General features: G+C 49.3%; 3 protein-coding genes across 4 annotated transcripts in view; all 3 read left to right on the top strand.

Moving 5' to 3' along the window:
* Positions 1-25,689, top strand: part of LOC101942541 (butyrophilin subfamily 1 member A1-like) — a 343,737-nt gene that overhangs the window by 268,652 nt on the left and 49,396 nt on the right. The gene's annotated exons all lie outside the window — the stretch shown is intronic.
* On the top strand, positions 1,617-17,380 carry LOC112061373 (butyrophilin subfamily 1 member A1-like). 2 transcript variants are annotated; one of them, XM_065564982.1, is made up of 8 exons: positions 1,617-1,719; positions 3,412-3,759; positions 5,645-5,926; positions 7,382-7,486; positions 8,141-8,161; positions 12,103-12,123; positions 13,232-13,264; positions 14,759-17,380. In XM_065564982.1, the coding sequence occupies exons 1-8, from the start codon at positions 1,620-1,622 to the stop codon at positions 15,388-15,390; spliced, it is 1,542 nt and encodes a 513-aa protein (XP_065421054.1). In that variant the 5' UTR covers positions 1,617-1,619; the 3' UTR covers positions 15,391-17,380. The 2 variants fall into 2 exon arrangements, with proteins under 2 accessions (XP_065421054.1, XP_065421055.1); XM_065564983.1 differs by lacking the exon at positions 8,141-8,161.
* Positions 17,169-24,236, top strand: LOC135974818 (E3 ubiquitin-protein ligase TRIM39-like). Its single transcript, XM_065563840.1, has 2 exons — positions 17,169-17,175; positions 23,545-24,236. Exons 1-2 carry the CDS (start codon positions 17,169-17,171, stop codon positions 24,234-24,236), a joined length of 699 nt encoding a protein of 232 aa, XP_065419912.1.

Raw genomic sequence — 25,689 nt, 5'->3', positions numbered from 1 at the left:
GACCTGGGGACCAGGGATGGTGTAGTGTAGGAAACTGCTCTCTGTAGGAATTTGCTACTTGGGATGCACTCAGCATCAGTAACATCTGCTGAAGCCACTGCTCTTCACCCTGCCCTTACTAGGCATAACATTCTGCTGACTGCTTTTTACAGGGGTTAAAAAGGGGCAAAGGGAGCAAATCGGGGGTGTGTGTGTGGCCAGGGCTGGCTCTACCTTTTTTGCCACCCCAAGCAAAAAAAAAAACAACAGCAGACAAACTGCCAAAGCAAAAAAACTGCCAAACTGCCGCCCCCTTAATAGCTGGAATGCTGCCCCTTAGAATGTGCCGCCCCAGGCACCTGCTTCCTCGGCTGGTGCCTGGAGCCGGCCCTGGGGGTGGCCAGGGTCTGAGAAGGGGGCCGAAAACTGACTGGTGGGGTGGTCAAGCAGCTGGAAGCAGGGTTAGGATAGGGGCTGAAGGGCAAAATCAGGGATCGGGGGGAGGAGCAGGAGTTAAGCCCAGGGGTGAAGCACTCCCAGAGGGTGATAGAGGGCAGAACCTGGCACAGGCAGGGCAGAGGGGGGAACAATTACCCCAGTGGGACTGAGACACCAGTGTTTGACAAAAAATAGGATGGGGAGAGCAGAGCGGCTTTTATATTTCCCCTCCCACAGGCAGCACCTCTCAGCATGGGCTTCCCAGGGCTGGGTTCTTAAAGGCACAGGCATCCCAATGCCTAGTCACTGCAGCTCCTCTTTGATGTAACCTACTGAGGTGCTGCAGCAGGAGACTTAATTCAGTGAAACTGGACATTCCTTACACCCCCCCAGGGGGCTGTACACCCCCCTGAATTTCCACAACACCCCCCAACTGGTCAACTAGTTACACGCAATGTTGCCAATTCTGTCATTGGTTGGAAATTTGAATTGAAATTGAAATATTAATACACACTTTAAAAGCATATACAATGTATGATCAAATACTTGTACCTAAAAAGTCTAATAGGTTTGAAAAGTATGAACAAAGACTGGCTTCCTCACACAGCTGCTGTTTTTTCTGACAATGTTGGTGCATTGGTTTCGGCAATGTCGGCCAACCTTATAATTTAAAATTATGATTTGTAAGCAAGGTCTGAATGAACTCTCCTCTGACAGCTAATGATGAACCAGGGAAGCGGGGAAGGCTTCAGGACCAGATTGTATTTACATGAACTAACACACTCTGCCTAGGTATCCAGCAGACAAAGCTGTGTTGTCCAAGTGATCAATTTTGGCAGGTGTTGGGAGTTTCTGTACTAAACTTTTTTATTATATTATAATTAATTTTTACATAAGAACGGCCATATTGGGTCAGACCAATGGTCCATAGGACAAAATCAGACTAATAAAGAAAACACATTTTCAACTGTAATTGAATGGCTGTTCAAACTAAGTGAAAGAGTTCACTTAACAATGTGTTTGGTTTTTTTAATTTAATGTGTCCTCTTTAATTTTGACTTTAATGATTTAATGTTAGTCAGTGTTATACTCATTATGATAAGATTTTTCCTCCTCCTTCCTGTTGTCTAGATCAAGTTACAGTGAAGATGAAAAGCAACAGAGGGTCCTGTGGCACCTTTGAGACTAACAGAACAGTGAAGATGAAGATTCTCTTATTCTGCAACAGCTCCAGAGCCAGCTCTCCTCTCCCTGGTTTTATTGTTTTCTTCTTTACTTGTTATGTTCACGAGATGGAATCAGGTAGGAATCTGCCCTGTGCCTGTTCTTGATTAGGGGATTTATTTAGGCCCCTGAAGTGTCTTAACAACATGCTTGGCATAAAGTCAGCGGAACTACTCACAGTGTATAAACTTAACCACACAGCAAGATCAGCACCTTCATTAGTCAGTTTTTGCCCTGATTGTGTTGCTGCTGCTGGGTTATTTTATTTGCTCCTGGGATCGTTCACAGGTCTGTTTCTTCACACAAGTATTTTTAAAAGATTGTCAGAGATGCCCAGAGCATTGGGTGGACACTTATTGAAGAGTTTAATAATAGCAATAATAAATAATAAAATCAAATAACTTAGTGGGTTTCAGATGTAAAAAAGATCAGAGCCATAGTCTGAGACTAATGTGCACAAAAACATAAGAAAAAACAGAATATATTGATGTCATGTGACTTTTTTAATTGGGCCTGTTAGTTAATACATATATGTTAGATGTCGTATACACCATATTATTAGGCATTATGTGCACGGTAGTTGTATAATATACATTAAAGAGAGAGAGAGGGAGAGCGATGGGAAGTTAAGTTAACTGAATGTATTATGTTCTTCCCACAATTCTGTTCACCAATATCTAATATCCCACAACGCTTTACAAATCGGATGTAAGCATTCACAATAGAAAATAGGAAGCCTATCAAAGCCATGAAAGGTGTGTCCTAGCACTGGTTGGGATGTACCTCTACACCCACCTGGTTTGGAATGTGGTGTCCAAAACAGGGTTAAGGAAGGTACCGAACAACAAGTTAAGAAACTGGTGGGTTGGATCTTAGGTGATGTATAACGTGCTTCCTCACCTGTAAACTGCCATGGTATAAGTATAAGTGGGTTTGGAGTGTATTTTTCAAGCACACCTTCTGTGCAAGGTGAGCATACTGCAATAAAAAATTGCTTTCCAGGAGGAGGGTATGGGTGTTTCCTTTTCGTAGTGCACTGTTTTGTCTTTAGGCAATAATTTTTGCTACATTTGGTTATTTGGTCTCTTGAGTATGTGAAGTATTGAACCATAAGAGTCAAAAATTGGCTCTAGCAATAGGGCTATGTCTCAGGAACACCTCGATGAAAGAACACCAAATATGGGCCACCAACCCTACCCTTACTCCTGCAGTGGCCCAGCAAATTTCATGACAATATCAGCAAGTGTGTCAATTTGAGAGCGCTTACAAAAATGGGCGGTTAAATAGTAAGTTTGTTTCAACTATACACTGAGCACGTCCATTCTCCGTTCTCTGCCTCAGTTTCTCTGATGTGTGACTGTGACATGGATTGAATACACCTGTCTTCAGCTTTCCACCCCTTGTCAGCAGTGTGTGCCTGTGCCATGCACTGAACCTACCAATTCTCACCTCCCAACTCTGTCCCGTGCTCTGTGCCTGGACCATGCACCAAACTTGCCTGTTATCAGCTCCACGCCCCATCTCAGAGCTGTGTGCCTGTGCCATACACTGAGTCTTGAGTGTTCTTATAACAGAGCCCCAGTCCTGCTGCCCATGAGCGCTGCTCTCTCTTAAACATTCAGGCTGAAATTTTCCATGGTGGGTGTCTGCCTCTGGCTGAACTTTTTGGAAAGTTTGTTGAAATGGAAGCTGTTGGATGTGTCCTTCATATTAAATTCCTTCCTTCCTCTGAGCTGCTTTTTGTTGTTGTTGTACTGGTGCATTTTCCAGCAAAGTTCACAGTGATTGGACTGCGTGACCCTGTCACTGCCATCCTGGGTCAGGAAGCCGTGTTACCCTGTCACCTGTCCCCCCGGATGAGCGCTGCAAACATGGAGGTGAGATGGTTCCGATCTCAGTTTGCATCCTTCGTGCACCTGTATCGTGATGGGAAGGATCAGTATGAAGGGCAGATGCCAGAGTATCGGAGAAGGACAGAGCTTTTGAAAGCTGGACTCACTGATGGAAATGTTGACTTGAGGATTCTCAGTATCAGACGCTCTGATGAAGGACTATACCACTGTTTCGTTCAAGATGATACTTTTAAGGAAGAAACCGTATTGGAACTGCGGGTAGCAGGTCAGTAGCTTGTGTCAGTTTTAGCTTTGTGTGGCCTACAGGCTTTATTCATTCCTATTACAGTAACACTGACTCTCTGCTTGTGATATATTTTACAATAATGGAGTTTAACTAAATTTCAGGAAACAGCAACTTTCACACTAGTGAAAATATGTTGGAAACTTTCCCAACATGTATTAACAACATTTTCAGGATGGCCAAGGTACTTTCTTGCCCAATCTTGATTAACTCCCAAAGGGATCTTTAGTTAAGAGGGAAAGGACTTCTGTATGCATATGGCCTTCCAGTTGCTCTCTATGCATTTCTAGGGTGTGGGCTAAGGTGGGACTGCCAGATGTTTCTTATTGGTTCACTGTTCGTTGTTACCTAGGGGTGTAGTTAAAATCAAATGCAGCATTCTTATTTGCTAAGACTGTATAAAGGTGCTGGTGCTGGTGAGTGAGACGGATTCCCCCCGGGGTGCCACCTGGAACTGAGGGACAGCTGAGCCTTCTGTCTCACCAGTCTGGGTTCCCTCTTTCACTGTGACATTGTGACTAGCTGCAAAGCCCTCCATACTTGCATTTATGCCAGCATTCACAGGCAGAGACCCCACACCCATCTGTGCTCATGAACGCATCTGGCCAGGCACTCATGAACCAACAATAGCGAGGCTTCAGCCAAAACATCCTCCAGCTTCCGAACCTAGGACCCTGGAGCTGTACCGTCTTGCCCTGGTCAAAAGCCTGACCAATAAAGATTATTACAATTACCCAGTTCACCCCTCCCTCAATGTGGAGAGGAATATGCACAAAACCTTTGTTAACTGAGCTGAGATTTTTCCCAATCACTTCACTCAAACCACACTGTTTTAGGTAAAAAATATAAAATAGATTTATTAACGACAGAAAGATTTAAGGTGATTATAAGTGATAGCAAACAGATCAAAGTAGATTACCTAGTGTGATGCTCTGTACCTCAGGAGGACACCCTACACCCCTATATTCATCTTTATAAAATGATTGTGTGGTATCCAATGCAAAGTTTGTCATGTTGGGTGTCTTCGGAAGGCTAATAATGCACTGAGCATGGTTGTTATAGTGATGTTATAGTAATTGTTACAGTAATGTTATAATAAGGTTATAGGTTGTAATTTCATGTATATAGTTATGAGGCTGAAAATGTACCCTCATGGCTTAAAGCAAGCCCATGCAAAAATTCTTCAAGAACAGAGAGGCCGTTCACACCTTGTCAGGGCATGGATGGGACAAACCCAGCCCAGCCTCACAGGAACAATGGACACTGGCCAATGCAGCAACAAAAGAATCTGTTAGACCCTCGAGGGAGTCACCCCCCTTCCTTTGGTCAGTTTGGAACTGCGATGAGGTAATGCTCACCTGACTCTGAAGGGGGGGACAAAGCCAGGAGGAAAGAAAGGACATGATAAAAAGGAGAGATGTTTTGCCATGCTCCCTCTCTTCCACCTACACCTACAGACACCACCACCACCAAGCAACTGAACCACTGATCAAAGGGGAGAGCCTGGCTGAAGACCCAGCCTGTGGTGAGAAGCATCTAAGTTTCTAAGGACATTGAAAGTGTTTAAGATCAGCTTAGAATGCGTTTTGCTTTTATTTCATTTGACCAAATCTGACTTGTGATGCTTTGACTTATAATCACTTAAATCTACCTTTATAGTTAATAAATCTGTCTGTTTATTCTATCTGAAGTAGTGCATTTGGTTTGCAGTGTGTCAGAGACTCCCCTTGGGAGAACAAGCCCGCTACATATCAATTTTGTAGTTAAACTGATGAACTTGTACAAGCTTGCAATGTCCAGTGGGCATATCCCTTCTGCTTTATAAATTAATTTATGGAATTAACACCTTTATGTATTTTCCCTTTAGGTCTGGGCTCTGCTCCTCTCATCTCTGTTGAGGGTCACCAGGATGGAGGGATCCGGGTGGTGTGTCGATCATCTGGTTGGTACCCAGAGCCTGAGGTTCTATGGAAAGATCTCAATGGGCGACATTTACCATCGCTCTCTGAAACAACGTCCCGAGGGGATAACAACCTGTTTGAAACAGAAACTGCGATCATTGTAACAGAATATTCAAACCAAAACTTGTCCTGTTGCATCAGGAACACCGTTCTCAATCAAGAAAAGGAATCAGCAGTTTATATAGCAGGTCAGTTACCATCCAAATCGCACACGGAACTCACCACCACTAGAAACAAAAAAAAAAAACATAGGAAGAAAAGAACTGAAACATCTGTGATGGATATTCCATAATCCACAAGAATTGGGAGTATTCAGACTATCAGTTTTGTATTTCATCTAAATTTAATGTTAAGACTGACTTTTCTTATATTCTAGCACATGCACATGCACGCACACACACAAAAACTTGCAACATTTTTTTAGAAGAAACTTTCACTCAATCCACTGACGCAGTATGTTCCTGTAACCTTAAATTCACCTTAATGATTTTTTGAATGTGGTAAATGTTGTACTGTGGCTTGATTGTGATCTGTAAAGCCCTGCAAATCTGCAGATATCCGCTTTATATCTGCAGATATTTTCATCTGCAAATACAGATATCCGCGGATCATTTTGGGGCTTCGCAGATTGGATGCAGATACAAATTTTGTATCCGTGCAGGACTCTAGTGATCTGTTCACTTCACCAACTCAGTCTTCATTACTTCTGTGAAATGTCACCTAAGTCATGTGATGTTGTTTCTACTGACATTCAATGGGACTTGTGCTCCTTAAATCACTTTGATCCAAATCAACATATGAACTCATTTTACGCACCTCTAGACACAAAAGTTGCACTGATTAACTAAATAGTTAATCAATGCCACCTACTCAAGTGAACACTCTTGTATAAGTTTCAGAGTGAACTATATAGATTTAGCTTGAGTCAATTCCTTACTAACTTCAGCTAAATTGATATAGGGCACTATTAAGCTGATTTATGATTTAAGGTTTTGTGCATCAATTTATTTACATTGGTGCAACCCTCATATGTTGTCAACTCTTGAACCAATTTAAGAATGCCCCCGTAAGAGGGTTGCCCCATTTTCCCTAAATCAGTGCACAAACCATGTATGGAGCAGGCCTTAGGCACATTTGAAAATTCCATCCTAAATCACTGTGAACATAAGAACAGCAAATGAAAATTAATTTGTTTGCTGCACAAATGTTTGGAGAAATTGTGAGTATGATTCTTTCAAATATTTGGGGGTAATAGTGAATTTTTCAAAAATATTCTAATTAATCTGATAATTTCTGAATGTTGCTAAACACTAAGGATTAAATTATTTGCTGGTGTAACTCTATTGAAGTCAGTATTGTTTTATGAGCAAAGAATTTGCCCCTGAATTCTCTGGCTGTCTGAACAGCAGTGAATCAAATCAGGCCTCTTTTTTTTTTATTTTTTCAGGACAAATCAGTGTTAAAGGTGTGTTGGTTGAAGTCATTTTCAAAATCAGTTTCTGGTCATTTGTGTAGTGTAGACATGAGCATTCTTTCACTCTTATCTCACAGAAATCCTGCTGGGTACTATTTATGGAATAAAAATATCTGATTTTAGTCACTGCTTCCAAACACAGGCAATTTCTGGGTGTGTTTTTTTTCAGATCCATTTTTCCTGAGGGTGAATTCCTGGATGGTGGCTCTCAGTGTGATCCTGGTGGTTTTGTTTGGTTTGATTGGCCTCACTGTTTATCTCTTTAAAATAAAAGGTAAATATCAGAGGGAGAAATATACTGTATATAAAGGGTTTATTCTAATAAATAAATAAGAGCAACTTAGGAATTTAATATTAAAAGAACATGTGATCTGCTGACCTTGTCCTATATAAAGAAGAAGAATGCACGTGAATTTATTGATAGAGGATGAAGGCAGAGGTGGGGGGGGGGTAGAAGAGGAGAGTCTTAGGCAATATAACTGAACCCGAGAATCTGATCATAGCAGACACATCTGTGTTCTGCTCAGTCCTCCCCCTCCTGCTAGTTCTCAGGGGGTTACCACTGTCTGTCTCTGATTCCATTTGAGACAAGGTTCTGCAAAGCCTAGCCTCTCATATTCGTACTTCAAATCTTTTTTTTTTTTTTTACTAATAAAGTGTAGTGCACCTATAGTAAATCAGTAAATAAACACATTTATTCCTCAGTTAGGAAATAAAAAAATCATATCAACTGTCACATAACTCGGACTCAGCTGTCCATGCCCAGGTGAGCTTCATCCATAAAGAATATCTGCTCAATTTCCAAATAAATCAGACATGTCTATTCATCCTTCCTAATGAATTTTGCCCCTATAGGATGTAGTCTTCTAACACTGTTTAATGTAGCAAGGAGATGATAATCATTTCTATTTATTTTTGTATTTTTCAGGAAAACTTACTGAAGAAGTTGGTAAGTTTCAAATTCCATTTTTCCACAAATACAAATTTTGACCAAGTTACACAACTGTGTATAGGCTTCTTGGTTTCTTGGATTTATTTTTACTTCTGTGTGTTTGTTCAGCAAGTGGGAGCTGGTGTGTGTGTAATAGGCTGGACCATTTTAGGGCCTTTGGGATGTTTCCAGAGACCCTTTTCCCTTAAAAGTCCTTCAAATTAGGGGGTTAGGTCAGCATAGCTATGTGTCTCAGGAGTGTAAGTTTTCAGTGCAGACCAGCCCTCAATCTGTCTTTCAAAAGAATCTATATAGGTCTGCTTGTTAAGGAAGGTGCGGTGAAGTGGGAATTTTCTGTAATATGTTTATGAATCCTATGTGTGCCTCAGTTTCGGACCAAAGAGGTTGGATGGAGATACAGACAGAGCTTGAACAGTGGGGTTCACTACAGAATCTGGGCTCTGGGCTGACCAGAATGGTCTGTGCTTTAACCTTTAATTCTCTGTAATAACCTACGGCCTTCCTATGCTGTGTTCAGTTGACTAATACACCCAACTGTTTTGACAATGCTCTTTGAGTGTCACTGCAAATGCTTGGTGAGGTGTGTTTATTTATATATATATATATAAAATAATGAGATAACTGGCTCTGTGGATATGGGGAAAGCAGTGGATGTGATATATCTTCACTTTAGCAAAGCTTTTGATACGGTCTCCCACAGTATTCTTGCCAGCAATTTTAAAAAGTATGGATTGGATGAATGGACTACAAGGTGGATAGAAAGCTGGGTAGACTGTCGGGCTCAATGGGTAGTGATCAATGGCCCGATGTCTAGTTGGCAGCTGGTATCAAGCAGAGTGCCCCAGGGGTCGGTCCTGGAGCTGGTTTTGTTCAACATCTTTATTAATGATCTGGATGATGGGATGGATAGCACCCTCGGCAAGTTCGCAGATGACACTAAGCTGGGGGAAGAGGTAGATACGCTGGAGGGTAGGGATAGGTTCCAGAATGACCTAGACAAATTGGAGGATTGGGCCAAAAGAAATCTGATGAGGTACAACAAGGACAAGTGCCAAGTCCTGCACTTAGGATGGAAGAATCCCATGTACCGCTACAGGCTGGGGACCGACTGGCTAAGCAGCAGTTCTGCAGAAAAGGTCCGGGGATTACAGTGGACGAGAATCTGGATATGAGTCAGCAGTGTGCCCTTGTTGCCAAGAAGGCTAACAGCGTATAGGGCTGCATTAGTAGGAGCATTGCCAGCAGATGGAGGGAAGTGATTGTTCCCCTCTATTCGGCACTGGTGAGCCACATCTAGAGTATTGCGTCCAGTTTTGGGCGCCCCACTACAGAAAGGATGTGGACAAATTGGAGAGAGTCTAGTGGAGAGCAACAAAAATGATCAGGGGGCTGGGGCACATGACTTACGAGGAAAGGCTGAGGAACCTGGGCTTGTTTAGTCTGCAGAAGAGAAGACCTGGGGGGATTTGATAGCAGCCTTCCCCTACCTGAAGGGGGGTTCCAAAAAGGATGGAGCTTGGCTGTTCTCAGTGGTGGCAGATGACAGAACAAGGAGCAATGGTCTCAATTTGCAGTGGGAGAGGTCTAGGTTGGATATTAGGAAACACTATTTCACTAGGAGGGTGGTGAAGCACTGGAATGGGTTACCTATGGAGGTGTGGAATCTCCATTCTTAGACGTTTTTAAGGGCCGATTTGACAAAGCCCTAGCTGGGATGGTTTAGCTAGTGTTGGTCCTGCTTTGAGCAGGGGATTGGACTAGATGACCTCCTGAGGTCTCTTCCAACCCTAATCTTCTATGAGTCTGATTCTAGACCCCAGAACAGGGTTTATCTTCAACCGCTCCTTGCTGCTGTCAGCTTGTACCTGGTCTGAAGACCCTTGTGTGTGGCAGAGAGAGCAGGCCCTGCAGGATGGCTGTTTAATACCAGTTGAGCCCAGAGGAGTTTTTGTCTTTTCCTGACTGGGATGGGGCTGTGCCCCAGGATATGGTGCGTTAATCTAGTTTTATAAAATTTGGGATAAGTCTAAATTAGACAAACTTCACACCAAAATGATGTTGGGGTGGGGAGCAATAGAAAAGAGGAAATTGATAGAAACAATCACAGTCTTAACTTTGTATTGATGATAAAGCGAAACCATACATAAGGAAAGGAAAACTCACAATAAACTCTTATCTGTGTTTTTGCTTATGTTTTAGGGAAATGAGATCTAGAAATTGTTTAGTGTCGTTATCCTTCCTCTGAGAAGAAAATTTTTGTGCAAAATTGGATCCTCCTGTAGGAGTGTATTAGAGTTATCGGTGGGTTAGATGGCCTAATGGTTAGCACACTTAGTGCCCCCTCTCAGTGGGCAAGTCTTGCAGTCCTGGCCCTCTTTTAATCAGCGGTGCAGGGAGGTGGGCAGTAGTAAGAGAGCCCGGGCCCACCCATTCTACCGGGCTCTAACTCAGTGCCCTAGGAGGATCAACAGTGTCTGGTCCCCAAAGTTTTCCTCCAAGTCGCCCTCCGTCTGTCACTTCCTACCCTCTGCTGTTCTCCTCCAGCTTTCAGTCCAAGATAAGGTGAAAAGAAAAGGCAACCAAACCATAAGCCCCAACCGGGCTAAGTATACAGTCAGTCCCTTGTCAGGACCCTTCATGGTATGTCTGTCCTCCTCCCCAGCCTCTCCCATCTGAGCTGTGTTATTCCCTTTCCAACCCTTTCTCCAGTTGGATCATGCTCTGCAGGTCTGGATGGACAGGGCTACCTGGGCTCAGTACTGTCCTTTCACCCTGTCAGGCCCAGTGTGGGGTTTGTGTACCCCCTCACACACCCTCCCTCTCAGACTCTGGGCTGTGGTGTCCTGGGGCCAGTTCATGTGCCCACCATCCTGTGAAAAAGAAGTCCACAATTTTATTTTCTATGATGTACCAGTTGAAAGCTCTATGGCTGCATTGAGAGATACTGCTGCATAGTGCCTGGGTTATGGTCGGTCATTGACTTCAGCCAGTGGAGTGGTGCATGGTCAGTTACTAGATGGAAGGGCTCCCCTCACCAATAATAGCGTAGGGCACCAATGGCTCATTTCATTTCCAGGGCCTCCTTTTGGTGACCGATTAGGCTACCTCCTGTGGGAACATCTTCCTGCTGAGAGAGAGAACAGGGTGCTCTCCTTTTCCAAATTCTTAACATAACACTGCTCTGAGTCTGACATCAGGCACATCTGTTCAGAGAATAAAGGGCTCTGAGAAGGCTGAGTGGAATATTGCTGACTTTTGGGTCAATGGGTCTTGTATTGCCCCAAATGCCTTGTCACAGCTTTTGGTCCAACAGACTCTTTTTGGGTGCAGTGTCCTTAACCAGGTCTGTCAGCTGGGTGGCCATGGTAGCAAAGTTTGGGATGAGCTCTCAATAGTATCCCACTAATCCTATAAACCACCAGACTTGCTTCTTTGTGAAAGGGACAAGGCAGCCCACCAAAGGTCGTAGCTCCTCCCCTCCCCCACAGCATAACCTAGGTAAGTGACTTCTTGGGTGGCCATCAGATGCTTAGTAGGGTTGGCCTTCAAGCCCACCTCTTTGAGAGCCTGAAATACCACAGCAACGTGCTTCATATGTTCAGCCCAGGTCTCACTGTAGAAGATGATCTCGTCAATGTAGGAAAGTGGCCGTGTCCCCATGAAGTCCAAAGGGCATGGTTCTGAACTGGAGTATTCAATCATAGGCAGATTGTTTAATTGTTATGGAGTTGTTTCTTTTAAATTTATCCTTTTTATTTATTTATTAAACCTGTTTTTGTTTGCTTACTTGTTTTTTAAGATTATTCTCATGGGGTGGGGGTGGTAAAGGACATTGATTTCCCTCAGCCTTCACTGTTGTATTGATGATAAAAGAAATAAATCATAAGAAAAGGGAAACGCCTAACAAAAATATCTATTTATTTCTCTTTAATTTTTAGAGAAACGAGATAACGAAATAAGTAAGTGTCATTATCCTTCCTCTGACAAGAAACGTTTTGTATCAATTTGGAGTCTCATGTGGCCGTTTGCTTAATTGTGGTGAAGTTGTTTGCTTTTAAATTTCATTTTTAAAATTGTTGCAATAGGAAATCTTTTTTTTGTTTGCTTGCTTTATTATTATTATCATTCTTTTTTTGGGAGGGGGGTTGTTTTGTGGGGAAAGACTAAACTGGATGAATTTCACACCAAAAGCTAATTTGAAAAAATGATAAGCAATACAGTAATAGAGTACGTAGTGGGCAGGAAAATATGACCCAGGAAGAATTGTGGGAAGGCACTGGAGAATTTACAGCCCCTGAGATGATTAGCCTCCCTCCACACTGCAAAGTGGGCATGTAACCAACATGAATTAAAGTGGTACCCAGCATAGGCGCCAACTTTCTCTCGCGCCGGTGGGTGCCCGCCCCTGGCCCTGCCCCGACTCCACCCTTTCCACGCCCCTGGCCCTGCCCCATTCCAACCCCATCCCCAAAGTCCCCGTCCTAACTTCGCCCCCTCCCTGCCCCTATTGGATCCCTTCCCCAAATCCCCGGCCCCGCCTCTTCCCCTAGCACGCTGCGTTCCCCTTCCTCCCCCTTCCTCCCTGCCCCGCGAATCAGCTGTTTTGTGGCGCAAGTGCTGGGAGGGAGGGGGGAGAAGCAGGACGTGACGGCGCACTCACGGAGGAGGTGGAGGCAAGCTGGGAAGGGGGGGAGCTGCCGGTGGGTGCTCAGCCCCAGAGCACCCACAGAGTCGGTGCCTATGGTACCCAGGCTATAGCTGGGCTAAAGTCTTGCCAGTAAGCCTCAGTGTAAAGCACCACCAAACTTGAGTCAGGGTTTTTGTGTTTGCACAATAAACAGATTGGGGCAATAGCCAGGTAGGATCCTGGGCTAACTGCAGTGAAGATTCACCCTGGGAGAGAAACACTCATGCAGTCCAGTGCAGGTTCTGATGCTTTATATTTCAGTATACGTCTGGACGAACTTATAACTTTCTTTTTCCGTCAGTGTATTAGTTTGTACAATATTGAATCATGCAATACATGTTCAGATCCGCTCTCATCTCTAATTATGTGGTTGTCTTTAGGGTGGAGAAGATCTGTGGCACCTATAGAAGAAGGTAATTAAAAATCATATTTTATCAATGTCCAAATATCAGTTCCCATGAGGCAATGTGCCTCTCTTTCCTTGAATGTGGGAGTGGATGTGATAGTTCAGGGCAGACCTCCCCAGCACCCTGCATTTCATGGCGCATCACAAGGAGAGGTGGGGTTTGTGCCTATGTCCTAGTACACCATAATGAATCTATATCATATTGCATCTACTCTTCCTGCCCCTCCACTGCTTGCATGTGCATTGTGCCTTGCAGACACCTGTGATAGCAGCTCCCACTCATTGTATAGCTCCAGTGGGACATGCACCTCCACAGCCACTTCTCCAGGGGGAGTTTGTTCTATCTCCCTACGCTGATGGCCCATCTTCAATTTCTCTGTTTCTTCCTTCATCTTTTCGGCTCTGAAGAAGACCAGAAGCTCTACAATGACCCCACGCTGATGGGGTGAGCAGGGACTGTGTCTGTGTGCGACCCTTGCTCCAGTCTCAAGCAGGGGAACAGAGCCTTGGTCACAGACAGGGGCTCTTCTGGCTCCATTATACACATCTGGGGAGCTCCTGTGATCAGAGCTGTGAGCTTGTCTCTTTTCTCCTGTCTCCATTCACCATAATCTCAGCATTCTTCTGTCTCTGGTAAACAGGATGTCACTTTAGCCTCCCTATCACTAGCATGACCCTCTCCCTCTTTCCACCAGCCACCTATTCTACACTTCCCCCCCCAAGTGACGGATTAGCCACTGGGCCTACAGGGCCTGTGCCCAGGGGTCCTGGACAATTGGGGGGGTCCATGAAAAATGGGCACCTCTGCACACCAACCCACTCTGCCTGTTCGGCACTCTTGCCAGAGATTAGGGTCAGGGCTAATCTGCTCTGATTACCCTAATCCGCTCCTGCTCCCCCCCACACACTTGTAGCTTCTGCCTCATTCCACCATGAACCCCCTTCCCTTGTGTTAACCCCTCGCTCCCTGCCCCAGGCTAACGTACTTTTGCACTGTGACTGCTGCTGAGCAGTAAAATTCTGGGCATGTTCAATCCTGGTACCGCGTGGCCTGTTGCTGTCCGAGCTGTAGCATTTCAGAGCAGGCTGGGTGCAGTGGGGAGGCCCCATAGCAAAGTCCAGCACTGGGGCAGCTGGGTCACAGTGAGATTTAAGGTGGGAGGGTGAGGGGAGTTCTGTCAATGTTCATTGAGTTGTTCCATCTGCTGGGGCTCCCAGAGTCTCTAGTCCCCTCCCTGGGGAGAGGTGGGGGTAGGAGGGGAAAGATTCTGAGTCCCAGGCCTGGCCCAGCTGATTCTTTCACCCTGTCACTGACCCATCTCTGCCAAGGGCGTGACTCTTCCCCAGCCCTGTGCTGAGATCTCAGAGCTCATGGGTACATCCTGGAGGAAGGAGATTCCCTGAGTCAGTCTCCAGCTGGGGCAGATTCCCTCACTGACACCATCAAACCCTCCCCAGGGTCGAGCTCTGCCCCTAACGCTCTGATTCTCTCTCTCCCCAGCTAATGTGATTCTGGATCCAGAAACAGCTCATCCCAAACTCATCCTGTCTAAGGATCAGAAAAGTGTGAGATGGGGAGACACACCGCAGGATCTTCCCGACAACCCTGAGAGATTTAACTCTGTGCCCTGTGTGCTGGGCTGTGAGGGATTCACCTCGTGGAGACATTGCTGGGAAGTGGAGGTGGGGGATGGGCAATGCTGGGCTCTGGGGGTGGCCAGAGAGTCTGTGAGGAGGAAGGAACGGATCAGCCTCAGCCCTGACGGGGGGATCTGGGCTGTGGCATGGTGGGAGGGTCAATTCCAGGCTCTCACCTCCCCTGCAACCCCCCTGCCCCTGAGCCAGATCCCCAGCAGGATCCGGGTTTGTCTGGACTGTGACCGGGGGCAGGTGACATTTATCGATGCTGGTGACGAGGCCCCGATCTTCACTTTCCCGCCGGGCTCCATCCATGGGAAGAGAATCCAACCCTGGCTCCAGGTGGGGCTGGGATCCCAGCTCAGACTGTCCCTGAGACATGGGGGGGAGGAGGAGGAATATCCCACTGGGGCCCTGAAATCAGCCTCTCTAGCGTCACACAGGGCAGGACTTCAGGGAAATCTTGTAGCAGCCGAAGGGGTTGGCAAGCCTTAACCACCAGCAATAGGCTGAATGGACGAAGTGAGATCCATCGCCCGGGGATTGGCAGGACTTCCAGCAGCAATAGGCTGTGTGGGCAGGAGAAGACTGTCATAGCAAGATCCCCATTTAGGTGGTATGGTGGGAACTAATTGTGGGTCGTAAGGTGAACCCGGGACCTGCTACGGGCGGGGTAAGGGACCGAGAATAGCAGAGACCCCTGCTTTGTGTGAGTATTAGGTTCCCATCCTTTTCTGCCCATTAAGTGACGATTGCGTCCCTCCTTGCTTGGAGAGCGGGGAGGCCCCGGGAAGCCGCCCACGAACTCCTAGGTAGTAGGGTACCCATCCCATTCTCTTGAAGGTGTAGATAAATCTCTAATAATTTTCATATGACTTTACACTGTGCCTCTTCATATAACCTTGTGGTGGGTCTACCCACGTGTGACCTCTGTTTTCATGGGACTTTGTATCAAAGCCTCATTTAGAAACTTTGCATTGCCCTTGGTATAATATTATAGCCCCTAAGGATAGAATAAGATAGAAGAAAAATTTCTTTTTGCTAGCAGTAGAACAAGAGCTCTCCCCCCCCACTCTTAATCAATTGCCCTGTTAAATGAATGAGGTGTGGATGAGCAAGGCATGAAAGGCAGCACCTCCAGACAGCCTCAACTGTTGGAGAGGGGCTGGGAGCCAGACCCAAGGACAATAAAACGTGTCAAGTGGGCTCATTAAAGACAAGCAGACATACCCACGGCCTCGGGGGTTAGAAGCAAGCACCTTCTTTTGGAAACACCCTCTTTGCAGCATTGGGACAACACTCAAAAAAAAAGCAGCACAAAGGACCAGTGGACACAGAGACAAAGTTTAAATCTGGTACAGATTTGCATAAGAGAAAAGCTGCTATAAAAGTGAGGTGTCTTGCAGAGGACCCCGGGTCTCGTCTTGTCAACATGGGAACATCGATTTGGATCGGCAGAAGCCCGGCTCCACCCCCTCCCCCATCTAACTCACCTGGCCAGTGAAGTTAAGGGGAGCAACTAATTGGTAACAACAAGACGGAGTGTGTTTGTGTGTGTGTGTGAGTGTATGATATTATATGCATATGATACAGGGTTAATAAATACATGTATTACTAATAAATGTGGCATTTTGTCTTATTCCCCCTGAAAAGATCCTGTGCAGTACTTTAAGTACAACAAAGGCAGGCCAGTGTTCTCTACTGGGGGAGGGGTGTGCGAGGACCAAGCCTTTCCTGACCTTCTGTGTGGCTGGCCAGCACATCCCTGCTCCCCTCCACACTCGCTGCCCCCAGCCCAGCTCAGTCTGTGTCCACTGGGCCCTGAACACAGCTGGGCTCTGGGCCATTCCACACCCCTGGCCCCTGAGCCTGTCGGGATCCTGAGCCAGTCACCTCAGTGCCTCGTTCTAGGGGATCACCAGCCCCTGGGGAGCCTCCTGTCACCCCCCAGAAGCTCCTTCCTGGGCAGGGTCCCAGGCCCTGAGTCACTCGCTGGCTGCTCCAGGCTGGCCAGGCCCAGGGTCTCCAGCAGGGCTCTTGGTGCTGGCACCGCGCTCGCTGCCAGAGCTCCCAGCCCCTGACCCAGCCCGGCCTGTTGTCCCAGCGCTGACCCCTCCCCTGCGGTGGGGACCCTGCTGCTCTCAATGGCTGAGCCCCTCTCTCTGCCGCTGCCTCTGCTGCTGCGCTCGCAGGCTCAGCCCGTGCCAGGGCCAATGCGGCGCTGCTGGGGCTGCTCCTTCCCTCGGCACCTGGAGTCTCTGTGTCTGGGGCAAATGGCGGGTGAGTGGGCAGGGACCTGCTCAGAGACACACGCCCTGTGCTGCACCCAGAGGGCAGAGACCAGCCAGGGCCGGGCAGCGAAGTGCCACCGTGCTGGGATTAACCCTTTCTTTTCACCCACCCCAGCAGCCCTGGCCAGTCAGTGCCACTCGACTGCCTGCGCTCTGACCCCAGGGACCTGGGTCCGGCAGCTCAGAGGAGTCACTGGGTGAATGTGTGGGGCAGAGTAACCAGGGCTCCCTGTGCCCCAGGGTCCCCGTGTGCTATGGGGAAGGCCCCACCCTGTTATGCAGCCCTTAGGGACTGGGCAGTGAGTGTTATAATTGATAGAGAACCCAGGAGTGAGCCAGGCACTGCAGAGACAGAACAAGGGGCTGCCAGCCCCACAGGGCTCCTGGTCTGAGTGCGGACAAGGGCCGTAGCAAACATTGGGGGAGGGGGCACAAGGGTCCCATTGTGGGACCAGCCACTCCCTGAGCCCATCCTGTGTCTGTCTTCTGGGTGTGGTAGACAGTATTGTAGTGACCCTGATGGCTCCATGCTGGGCACTGAGTCACCCCCTAGGGAACAGGACAGAGCAGAGGCAGCCTGAGGATGCAGGAGCTGGAGGCTGTGGGGGAGGGGGAGCAGCCTGGGAGCTGGGACAGGGACACTGGAAGTAGGTGAGTGGCCCAAATCCCTGTGCTGCGTTCGCTCCAGGTTCCCACTCTGTGATGCAGGCTCTGCTGGGGTCAGATGCTGCGGTGAGGGGCCCCCGCAGACAGACAGACTGAAGAGAGCGAGGCTCTGTCCGCATGGGGAAGGGGCAGCAGTTCTGTTAAATGGGTTCCAGTTTTGTAGACTCATCATGGGGTGGTGCCCTCAGGTACGTTTCAGGGTGTCTTGGCAAACATTTTGTCTCAGTTTACTCTCTTCAGCACTCCTTAAATTACACCTCACCATGTAAAGGATTTAAGAGAAAAGTCCCCTGCCGGCGTCCAGTCTGAGTCCAAGTACATCCCAAAATAAAATATTTTCCTTCACTCTGCTCCAGCCTCCATCTCTCTCTCTCAAGCTCCTCAAGTCAGGAGTCCTCAGTGCTTCCCAGAGCTGGGCTTGGATTAGTTTCAATCGTTTAATCAGGTGACTCCAGCCCTCCTTCCCAGAGCCGGGGTCATTTCAGTTCCTGCTGTCATTGTGATCTCTGGCAGTGCCTCCCCCTTAGGGGAGCTCCTCTGTCTAGTACAGTGGTCTCCAAACTTTTTTGGTCATGCCCTCCCTTAGCTGGTTTGCGCTCCTACCCCAGGAGCTGCAGTCAGGAACGGGGCTGCAATTGGGGCCAGGAGCTGGGGGCTGTAGCTGGGAGTGGACCCGCAGTTGGGGCCGGGAGATGGGGGCTTAACCCGGGAGCTAGGGCAGCAGTTGGAGCCAGGAGCTGGGGGTTTTGGCCAGGGGCGGAACCATGGTTGGGGCTGGAGCTGCAGCTGGGGTCAGGCCAGAGTGAAGCTGGGGACAGGGTAGGGCTGGGTTACGTTTCCTTCCTGCCACCCCTGGGGGCTGGTCCAGGCCCTGCCATGCCCCCCAAATGTTCCTCCACACCCACTAGGGGGGCATGCCCCACAGTTTGGGGACTACTGCTGTAGGAGCACCCCTTCCAGGCTCCTTGCTCTGGTGAGCTCTCCTAGGAGCTCCTCTCCTCAGCACCTTCCTGTCCCTAGGATCCCTTCAGCTGAGCCCTGGTTACCCTTTATTTGGCTAATTAGCTATTTAGGTGCCAACTAGCCACCTAGGAATTTAATTACTTCCAGGTGGGGCTGGGTTGGCTGGCTCTCCCTTACAGGAGACCGTCACAGGTAGTCTGGTCCCTGACTCCCCTAAAAGGGCCAGCCCTCTTGACACATTTCCCCCAACCCCCAGAGCAAACCTGTATTCAAAGGTAGGGTTGACCATGGCTAACACTTGCTTATGTTCCTCAGCCAGGGTGAGGTGTGGGGGGTACTTCCTGCCCTGCTCCTACAAGGGAATCTGCAAGGCCCTTGGCCATAATTTTATTCTCGTCACTGAAGTTTGAAGAGACCAGGAGTTTGATTCCCCAACTCTCTATGTAGCTCTTGTCATGGGTAAAATCCCCCATAGTCTTCGACATGTTATAGCTAGAAAAATAGTCCACAATGGTTTTAAGATAAAGTTAGATAAGTTTATGGAGGGAATGGTTTAATGGTAAAACATAGTAGTCAAGGAAAACCAAGCAATGGTAGGTAAATAGTATAATGGCTAACGGGGTCGGGCTAGAGACTCTTGCCTATATGCTCGGGGTCTTACTGATCGCCATATTTGGGGTCGGGAAGGAATTTTCCTCCAGGGTAGATTGGCTGAGCCTCTGGAGGTTTTTCGCCTTCCTCCGCAGCATGGGGCAGGGATCACTAGCAGGAGGGTCTCTGCCGATTGAAGTCACTAAAACACAGGATTGGGGACTTCAACGGCAGAGTCCAGGGAAGGGGTAGGGACGGTTTTATGGCCTGCAGCATGCAGGGGGTCAGACCAGTTGATCATAATAGTCCCTTCTGACCTTAAAGTCTATGAGTCTATGAGTCTATGAACTACCAGGTAAAGATGTTCCCTGAATTCACATAAGTCTGCAGCTAGTCTCTTCCAAGGTCTCTTTCATTCAGACTAGCTCCTTGTTCGTGTCCCTAATTACTTCTGGCCATATCTCTTTCCCCTCCGCCTTCAGTAAAAGAGCTATGAGAGCCTGAGGAGGAATTTTTCTACCCAGAGCAAATTTAACAGCATCTCTGGAGTGTTTCATAGCTGATGTCATGAGCCTGGCCTACCCGTAGCTGTGTGTTTCTGGAGATGTTGACAGTTACTCGCTGCAAGTCATTGGGATTTGGGCTCCTAAATTGCTTGGACACGTTTGGGTGTAATTTTGGGAACAAATAGTTTATTTGCTGAAAAATTATATTTTGGGTCAACTGAAACTATTTCTAAATCCATGTTGAGTTTGCTGAATAGTTTAGATAATAAACAGAAAAAGGTGCCGCCGCTTCCCTTCTAGCCTTTAGCCCAGTAGCTGGGCCCTCAGCTGGGAGTCACAGGTTCAATCCCCCTGTGTAATTTGGGGCAGGAATTAGAATGTGAATCTGCCCCCGCTCAGGTAAGGGTTGGAACAGTTGGGCTCCTGGTGTTTGATGTGGGGCTTCCTCAATCTCTCCTGCTGAAGATACCCCCTGTGTCTAAACACTGCCAGGGGCACTGGGCCAGAGCGTGGGAGTGAGAATGACTCTGCAGCCCAGTGGGTCAGGCCCCACCTGGGAGACCAGAGTCCAGCTCCCCTGGTCCAATGTCCCTGTAAATACTGATCCATAACCCCAGTGAGGGGAGGGGTTACGGCCCCTGGCACAGCAGTGTCCCTGGCATGTTGGTGCCCTACTGAAAACCCCTAGTGCAGACGTGCTGCATGGGTGTGAACTAGGACTGGCACCTGGAGCAGCTTATTCCAGATGGGAGGGGGCAGCAAGTGGGGAAATGCCCCCTCCCCTTAGCAATGGCCCCTGTTCCCCCTCAGCACCCCTCAAGACTCATCCCCCCCATTACCCTGCCCCCTTCCAACGAGCCCGGACACCCTGCCCGTGCCTTAGCATGGAGAGTCCCAGCTGCACCCTGTGGGGGCAGGGCTGCACCCCCAGTGTGTGTGGGAATGGCACCAACCTGCTCTTAGGAACAAACCAGCCACACACGGCCTCAAAGCAACAGAAATTCACCCCCCTGCTACCTCCTGGCATGAACCTCTCCCCTTTCCCCCCTCTTCTGCCATGTCTCCCACCCCTCCCCTTGCCTCCCACCTGCCCCCCTGGTGCCTGCTGCTGCCCTCACCCCGTCTGCCCCTTCATGCCCCCCACCCCTCACTCTCCTCTGCTGTTTTGGCTTCCGCCCTTCTCACCCCCACCTGGTACACAGCCCTCTCCCCACCCTCTCTGACCCCTGGCACCTACCCCTTCCCCTGTGCCCACCCCTCCTCTAGCCCCACTCAGACCCCCTGATTCCTGCCTCTCCTCGATCCCCTCTCCTAACACCTTCCTCTAGCCACCTGCCCTGCCTCTCTCCTCGCCCCTCTCTGCCCCCTGGTGCCTGTCCCTCCCCTCCTCTGCCATCCCTGGGTCGGCCCTTCTGCTCAATCCCCTCAATCCCCCTGGCACCTGCCCCTCCTCTTGCCCCCTTCCTGCCTGGTGCCCACCCCCTCACTCCCTCTGCCCCTCTGACTACATCACCCATGACTTTCCCCACCCCCTGCCCCTCTGAAGCCCACCTATTCCCTTGCTGCCTCTTGCCCCTTGTTATCCCTGATGCCTGCCCCATTCCATGACGGACCACTGTCCCCCTGGTGCCTGCTCCTGCCCCATTGCTGCCTGCCCATCTGCTCTCCTTTCTGTGCCCCCCCGGCTTTCATCCCTCCCCTCATAGCCCCCTAGCCCCCTGGCACCCACCCCTTTCTTTGTCCTCCCACCCACTAATGACCACCCCTCATCCCCCCCATTTGCCCCTGGGTCCTTCCCCATCCCACACACCACTACTGTCCCTCCAGCATTTGTCTCTCCCACACTCTGCCCCTGGTTCCTGCCCCCTCCTTCTCCCACCTTGGCACCCACCTCTCCCCTCAGCACAAGCCCCTTCCCTTGCCCACACCCCCCGGTGCCTGCCCCTTCCCTTGCACCCCCTCCCCCCACCACCTTCCCCTTAGTTCTCCCCCACCCCTCACCTCCCCTCACCCTCTGCCTCCCTGAAACCTGCAACCCTCACCACCCTCTAGTCCCCTGGTGCCAGCCCCTCTGTTCATTCCTCCTCTGCCCCCCGGAGGCCCATCTCTACCATTGCCCCCATCTGCTTCCATGGTGCCTGCCCCTTCCTTTGCCCCCTCTGCTTTCCTAGTGCAAATCCCTTCCCTGGTCCCCCTTGGTGTTTGCCCCTCCCCCTCTCCTAACCTCTGGGTCCCTCCCCTCCCCCTCCGTCTGCCCCCCTGGTGCCCACATCTCCACACCCCTCTGCCCCTAGAGCCCGCCCTTCTCCACACCCCACTCTCTGCCCCCCTTGTGCTCACCTGCTCCCTCACCCACATCCTGCCTCCTGGCGCCCGCCCCTCTCCTCTCTCCCCTCCTTGCATCTGCCCCTCTGCTCATCCTCCCGCCATTCCTCCTGGTGAGTACCCCTTCCCTCGTCCCACTTCTCTCTTCCTGGCACCCACTCCTCATGCCCCTCTACCCCTTTGACTGCCCTTTCCCTCGCTCCACCATTGCCCCCCCCGGGTCTGCCCCCCTATAGCCTCCCATGTCCCTCTGGCACCTGTTTTACCCTTCAGCCCTGTTTGTCCCCTTGTCACCTCCACCTTCTCTCACCCCCTCCTTTTACCCTGGTGCCAGCCCCTCCTTCTACTCCCCCTCTGCTTCCCTAGCGCCTGCCCCTCTGTCCACCCTTTGTGTCTCCTGGTGCAAGCCCCTCCCCGCATCCCTGAGTGCCGCCTGCCCCTTCTCTAGTCCACCCTTTGGATCCCTGGTGCCCACCCCTCCCCTCATCTCCTCTCTCTCTCTCTCTCTCTCCCCCCCTTGGCACCAGTCCTGCCTCTCACACATACTATACGGCCCTGATGCATGCCCCTCCCCTAAGCCCCCCCCCCAGTGCCCGCTACTACCATCACCCCATTCTGTCCCCTGGCACATGCTCCTTTGCTCACACACACACCCCGTGACCCCCTGGCACCTGCCCCTCCTCTTGCCCTCCTCCACCCACGGGTGACTGAACCTGCCCTAGCCAGACCCTCTGCCCCAAACTCCTGTATCACTCCATCCCCCTGGGGCCTGCCCATTTGCTCTCTCCCCCACATGGTCCTGGCACCTGCCCTATGACTCATCCCCTTCACCCTCTGGCACCAGGCCCTCCCATTGCTTTCCCCCTGCCCTATTGGTGTCCGTCTCTCCCCCCCGCCATTTCCTCACATCTTCTGGTGCCCACCACTTCCTTTGCGTCCCTGTGTCCCCTGTGGTCCATCCCCTTCTTCTGCCCCTCACCCCCTAAAGCCTCCATTAACCTTCCCTTCACCCCACTCTGTCCTCCTGGTGCCCGCTTCTCATGCCCCCCCATTGCCCTTGTGCCTGCCCTCCCCCCTCTACTCGTGTCACCTGCCCCTCCCCTTTCCTCTCCCAGCATCAGCTTGTCCCCTCCTCTCCCCTGCCCCCACTGACACCTTCCCACCCCTCCCTTGCTCCTCCTGCTCTTTCCCCCTTATTGTCTCCTCACAGGCAGAGGGGCCCTGACTCCCCGCGGGCAACAACCCCTCCCCCCACCCCAGCAACTTACGGGGATGCAGGTTAATTTCCCTTTGATCCCAGTGACCAGCCCCTGCCCCCGGCCCTGACTCTGTGACTCTCTCCCCAGTGGATGTGACTCTGGATCCAGACACAGCAAATCCCAACCTCGTCCTGTCTGAGGATCGGAAACGTGTTAGACTCGGACTCAGAGTCAGATGCCAGGATCTGCCCGACAATCCTGAGAGATTTGATTCTTGTGCCTGTGTCCTGGGTGCTGAGGGGTTCATGGGTGGGAGGCATTACTGGGAGGTGGAGGTGGGAGACAAGCCTGAGTGGGCTATTGGGGTTTGTAGGGAATCTGTGAGCAGGAAGGGGGAGGTAAGACTCTCACCTGAGGATGGTTACTGGGTCGTGCAGCTGTGGGATGGGGAATATGAGGCCCTCACCTCCCTCTCGACCCTCCTCCCCATGAGCGTCAGGCCCAGCCGGGTGGGGATTTTCCTGGACTATGAGGCGGGCGAGGTCTCGTTTTACAATGTGACTGACAGGTCCCATCTCTTCACTTTCACTGGCACCTTCTCCGGGACGCTCCGCCCTTATTTCTATCCTGGTCTCAATGCTGGGCGTACAAATGTGGCTCCCCTGATAATCTGCCCAGTCTCACCTCAGGTCCCTGACAGCGACACCCACAGCAGAGACTGTCCTCTCCCAGTGCTGCTGCTCTACCCACCCCCAGTGGGAGAGCCCAGTTACTGCCAGCAACTGGACTTTTTGTGCTGACCGGATGCTGCCAGTTTCCCTTTTCAACTGGAGGTTCCAGTCGAAAACCAGACCCTGGCAACCCCCAGCCCTCACCTTTCCCCATCCCCTGCCCCAGGAGTAGCAGATGATGGGGGATGGGGTCATTCACTCCTGTCAGAATTTTCTACCCCTGTGAAAGCTCAATGTAAAATATGAAAGAAAAAGGATTATTCTAATTTAGAAAATATTTGTTAGTCTTTAAGGTGCCAAAGAAAAGAAAGTTACTCCAGGAAATTCATCACAATTCCTCTGGGTTCTGTCCACCACCTTCTGGAATGCTCTGTAAAAATAGTGACTGATTGGTCTAATTCCTTGAAATTAATGATTGAACCTAATTTCTTGAAGAGCTACTGAGCAGATTATGAGGGGAGGCACATCACATGGCATTGCTAGGACTAGTTTTTGTTTTAAACGTGATGTGTTATGAACATTTTCAATGTAATAATTCAGTTCTGAAGATTTATTCACAATATGCCATTCATGGTTGTGTGCCCTAAACTTACCTTGATTATTTGAAAATAAATACCCTAAAATTATCGTGTGATGGATTCATTTGTATTTTTAACCTGTCTGCTGGTATCTAGGTGGCATGGGCTGCTGAAGCGATGTGTTCTTCCTAGTTTTCAACACAGGGAAATTGTAATCTAAAAATAGATAATTTTCCCCTAAAATTTCCTTCAGAAATATCTGCATTCCTTTCCCTATTTCTCACTGAATTATGTGTAATTATTATGGTTTCTTATCCAATCTTATTGTGTTATTACCTGGGGAAATATATTGGCAAATAGGTTAACATACAACATGGTTTTTACTATCTGACAAGACATAAAAATGTGTTGTCACTCACAATTTACAGCATGAATTGTCATGAAGAGATTGCAGGCAATGTTCATTTTTAAATTTCTAACTATGAATGGGCTCCCCCATCAGTTCCTGCAACCCCTGGCTGGCAGAGCTCTGTGTGAATGAAGCAGCAGGCGGTCTGACAGGAACCTCCACCAAGTGTCTTTATGACTTTTTATGGTGCATCACAACAGAGCAGCAATTATGAGGAGCCCCCTTCCTACTCCCTCATTCAGACTTTTATGCTGCTGCTTTCTTCTCAGCACTGAGCTAGTGACCTCATCAGGCTCCCTACAGGTGCAAGTGATCCCCTCTGCCCTTCCAAACCCAAACTACTCAGTCCCTCCTTCTCTAACTGCATCCCGTGCCCTGGGTGTTCTCAGTGACCAGGGTGCTGGCTTCCAAAGGGCTCCGTTTGTAGCTGCTAACAGCCCCCGTCACACAACCATGATTGTGTAATTGACCATATAGTGAAAATAACACCAAATGTAAACTGTTACCTCATTATTCAATTCAGAACCTAGATCTGCCAGGATCTGCTCTGGACAGTCATGTTGATATATAATTTTACATGTTGTCTTCTCCACCT

This window comes from Chrysemys picta, chromosome 12, assembly GCF_011386835.1.
Source record: "Chrysemys picta bellii isolate R12L10 chromosome 12, ASM1138683v2, whole genome shotgun sequence".
Lineage (NCBI taxonomy): Eukaryota > Metazoa > Chordata > Testudines > Emydidae > Chrysemys > Chrysemys picta.
Note: the sequence above shows the minus strand (reverse complement) of the source record. Positions and strands in the feature narration are given on the sequence as shown.

Excerpts from the sequence above, each read along its gene's own strand:
- LOC112061373 (XM_065564982.1), top strand. The coding sequence starts at position 1,620 with ATGAAGATTCTCTTATTCTGCAACAGCTCCAGAGCCAGCTCTCCTCTC. Across the intron at positions 5,927-7,381 it reads ATCAGCAGTTTATATAGCAG|ATCCATTTTTCCTGAGGGTG; the intron begins GTCAGTTACCAT and ends GTTTTTTTTCAG. Across the intron at positions 13,265-14,758 it reads TGTGGCACCTATAGAAGAAG|CTAATGTGATTCTGGATCCA; the intron begins GTAATTAAAAAT and ends CTCTCTCCCCAG.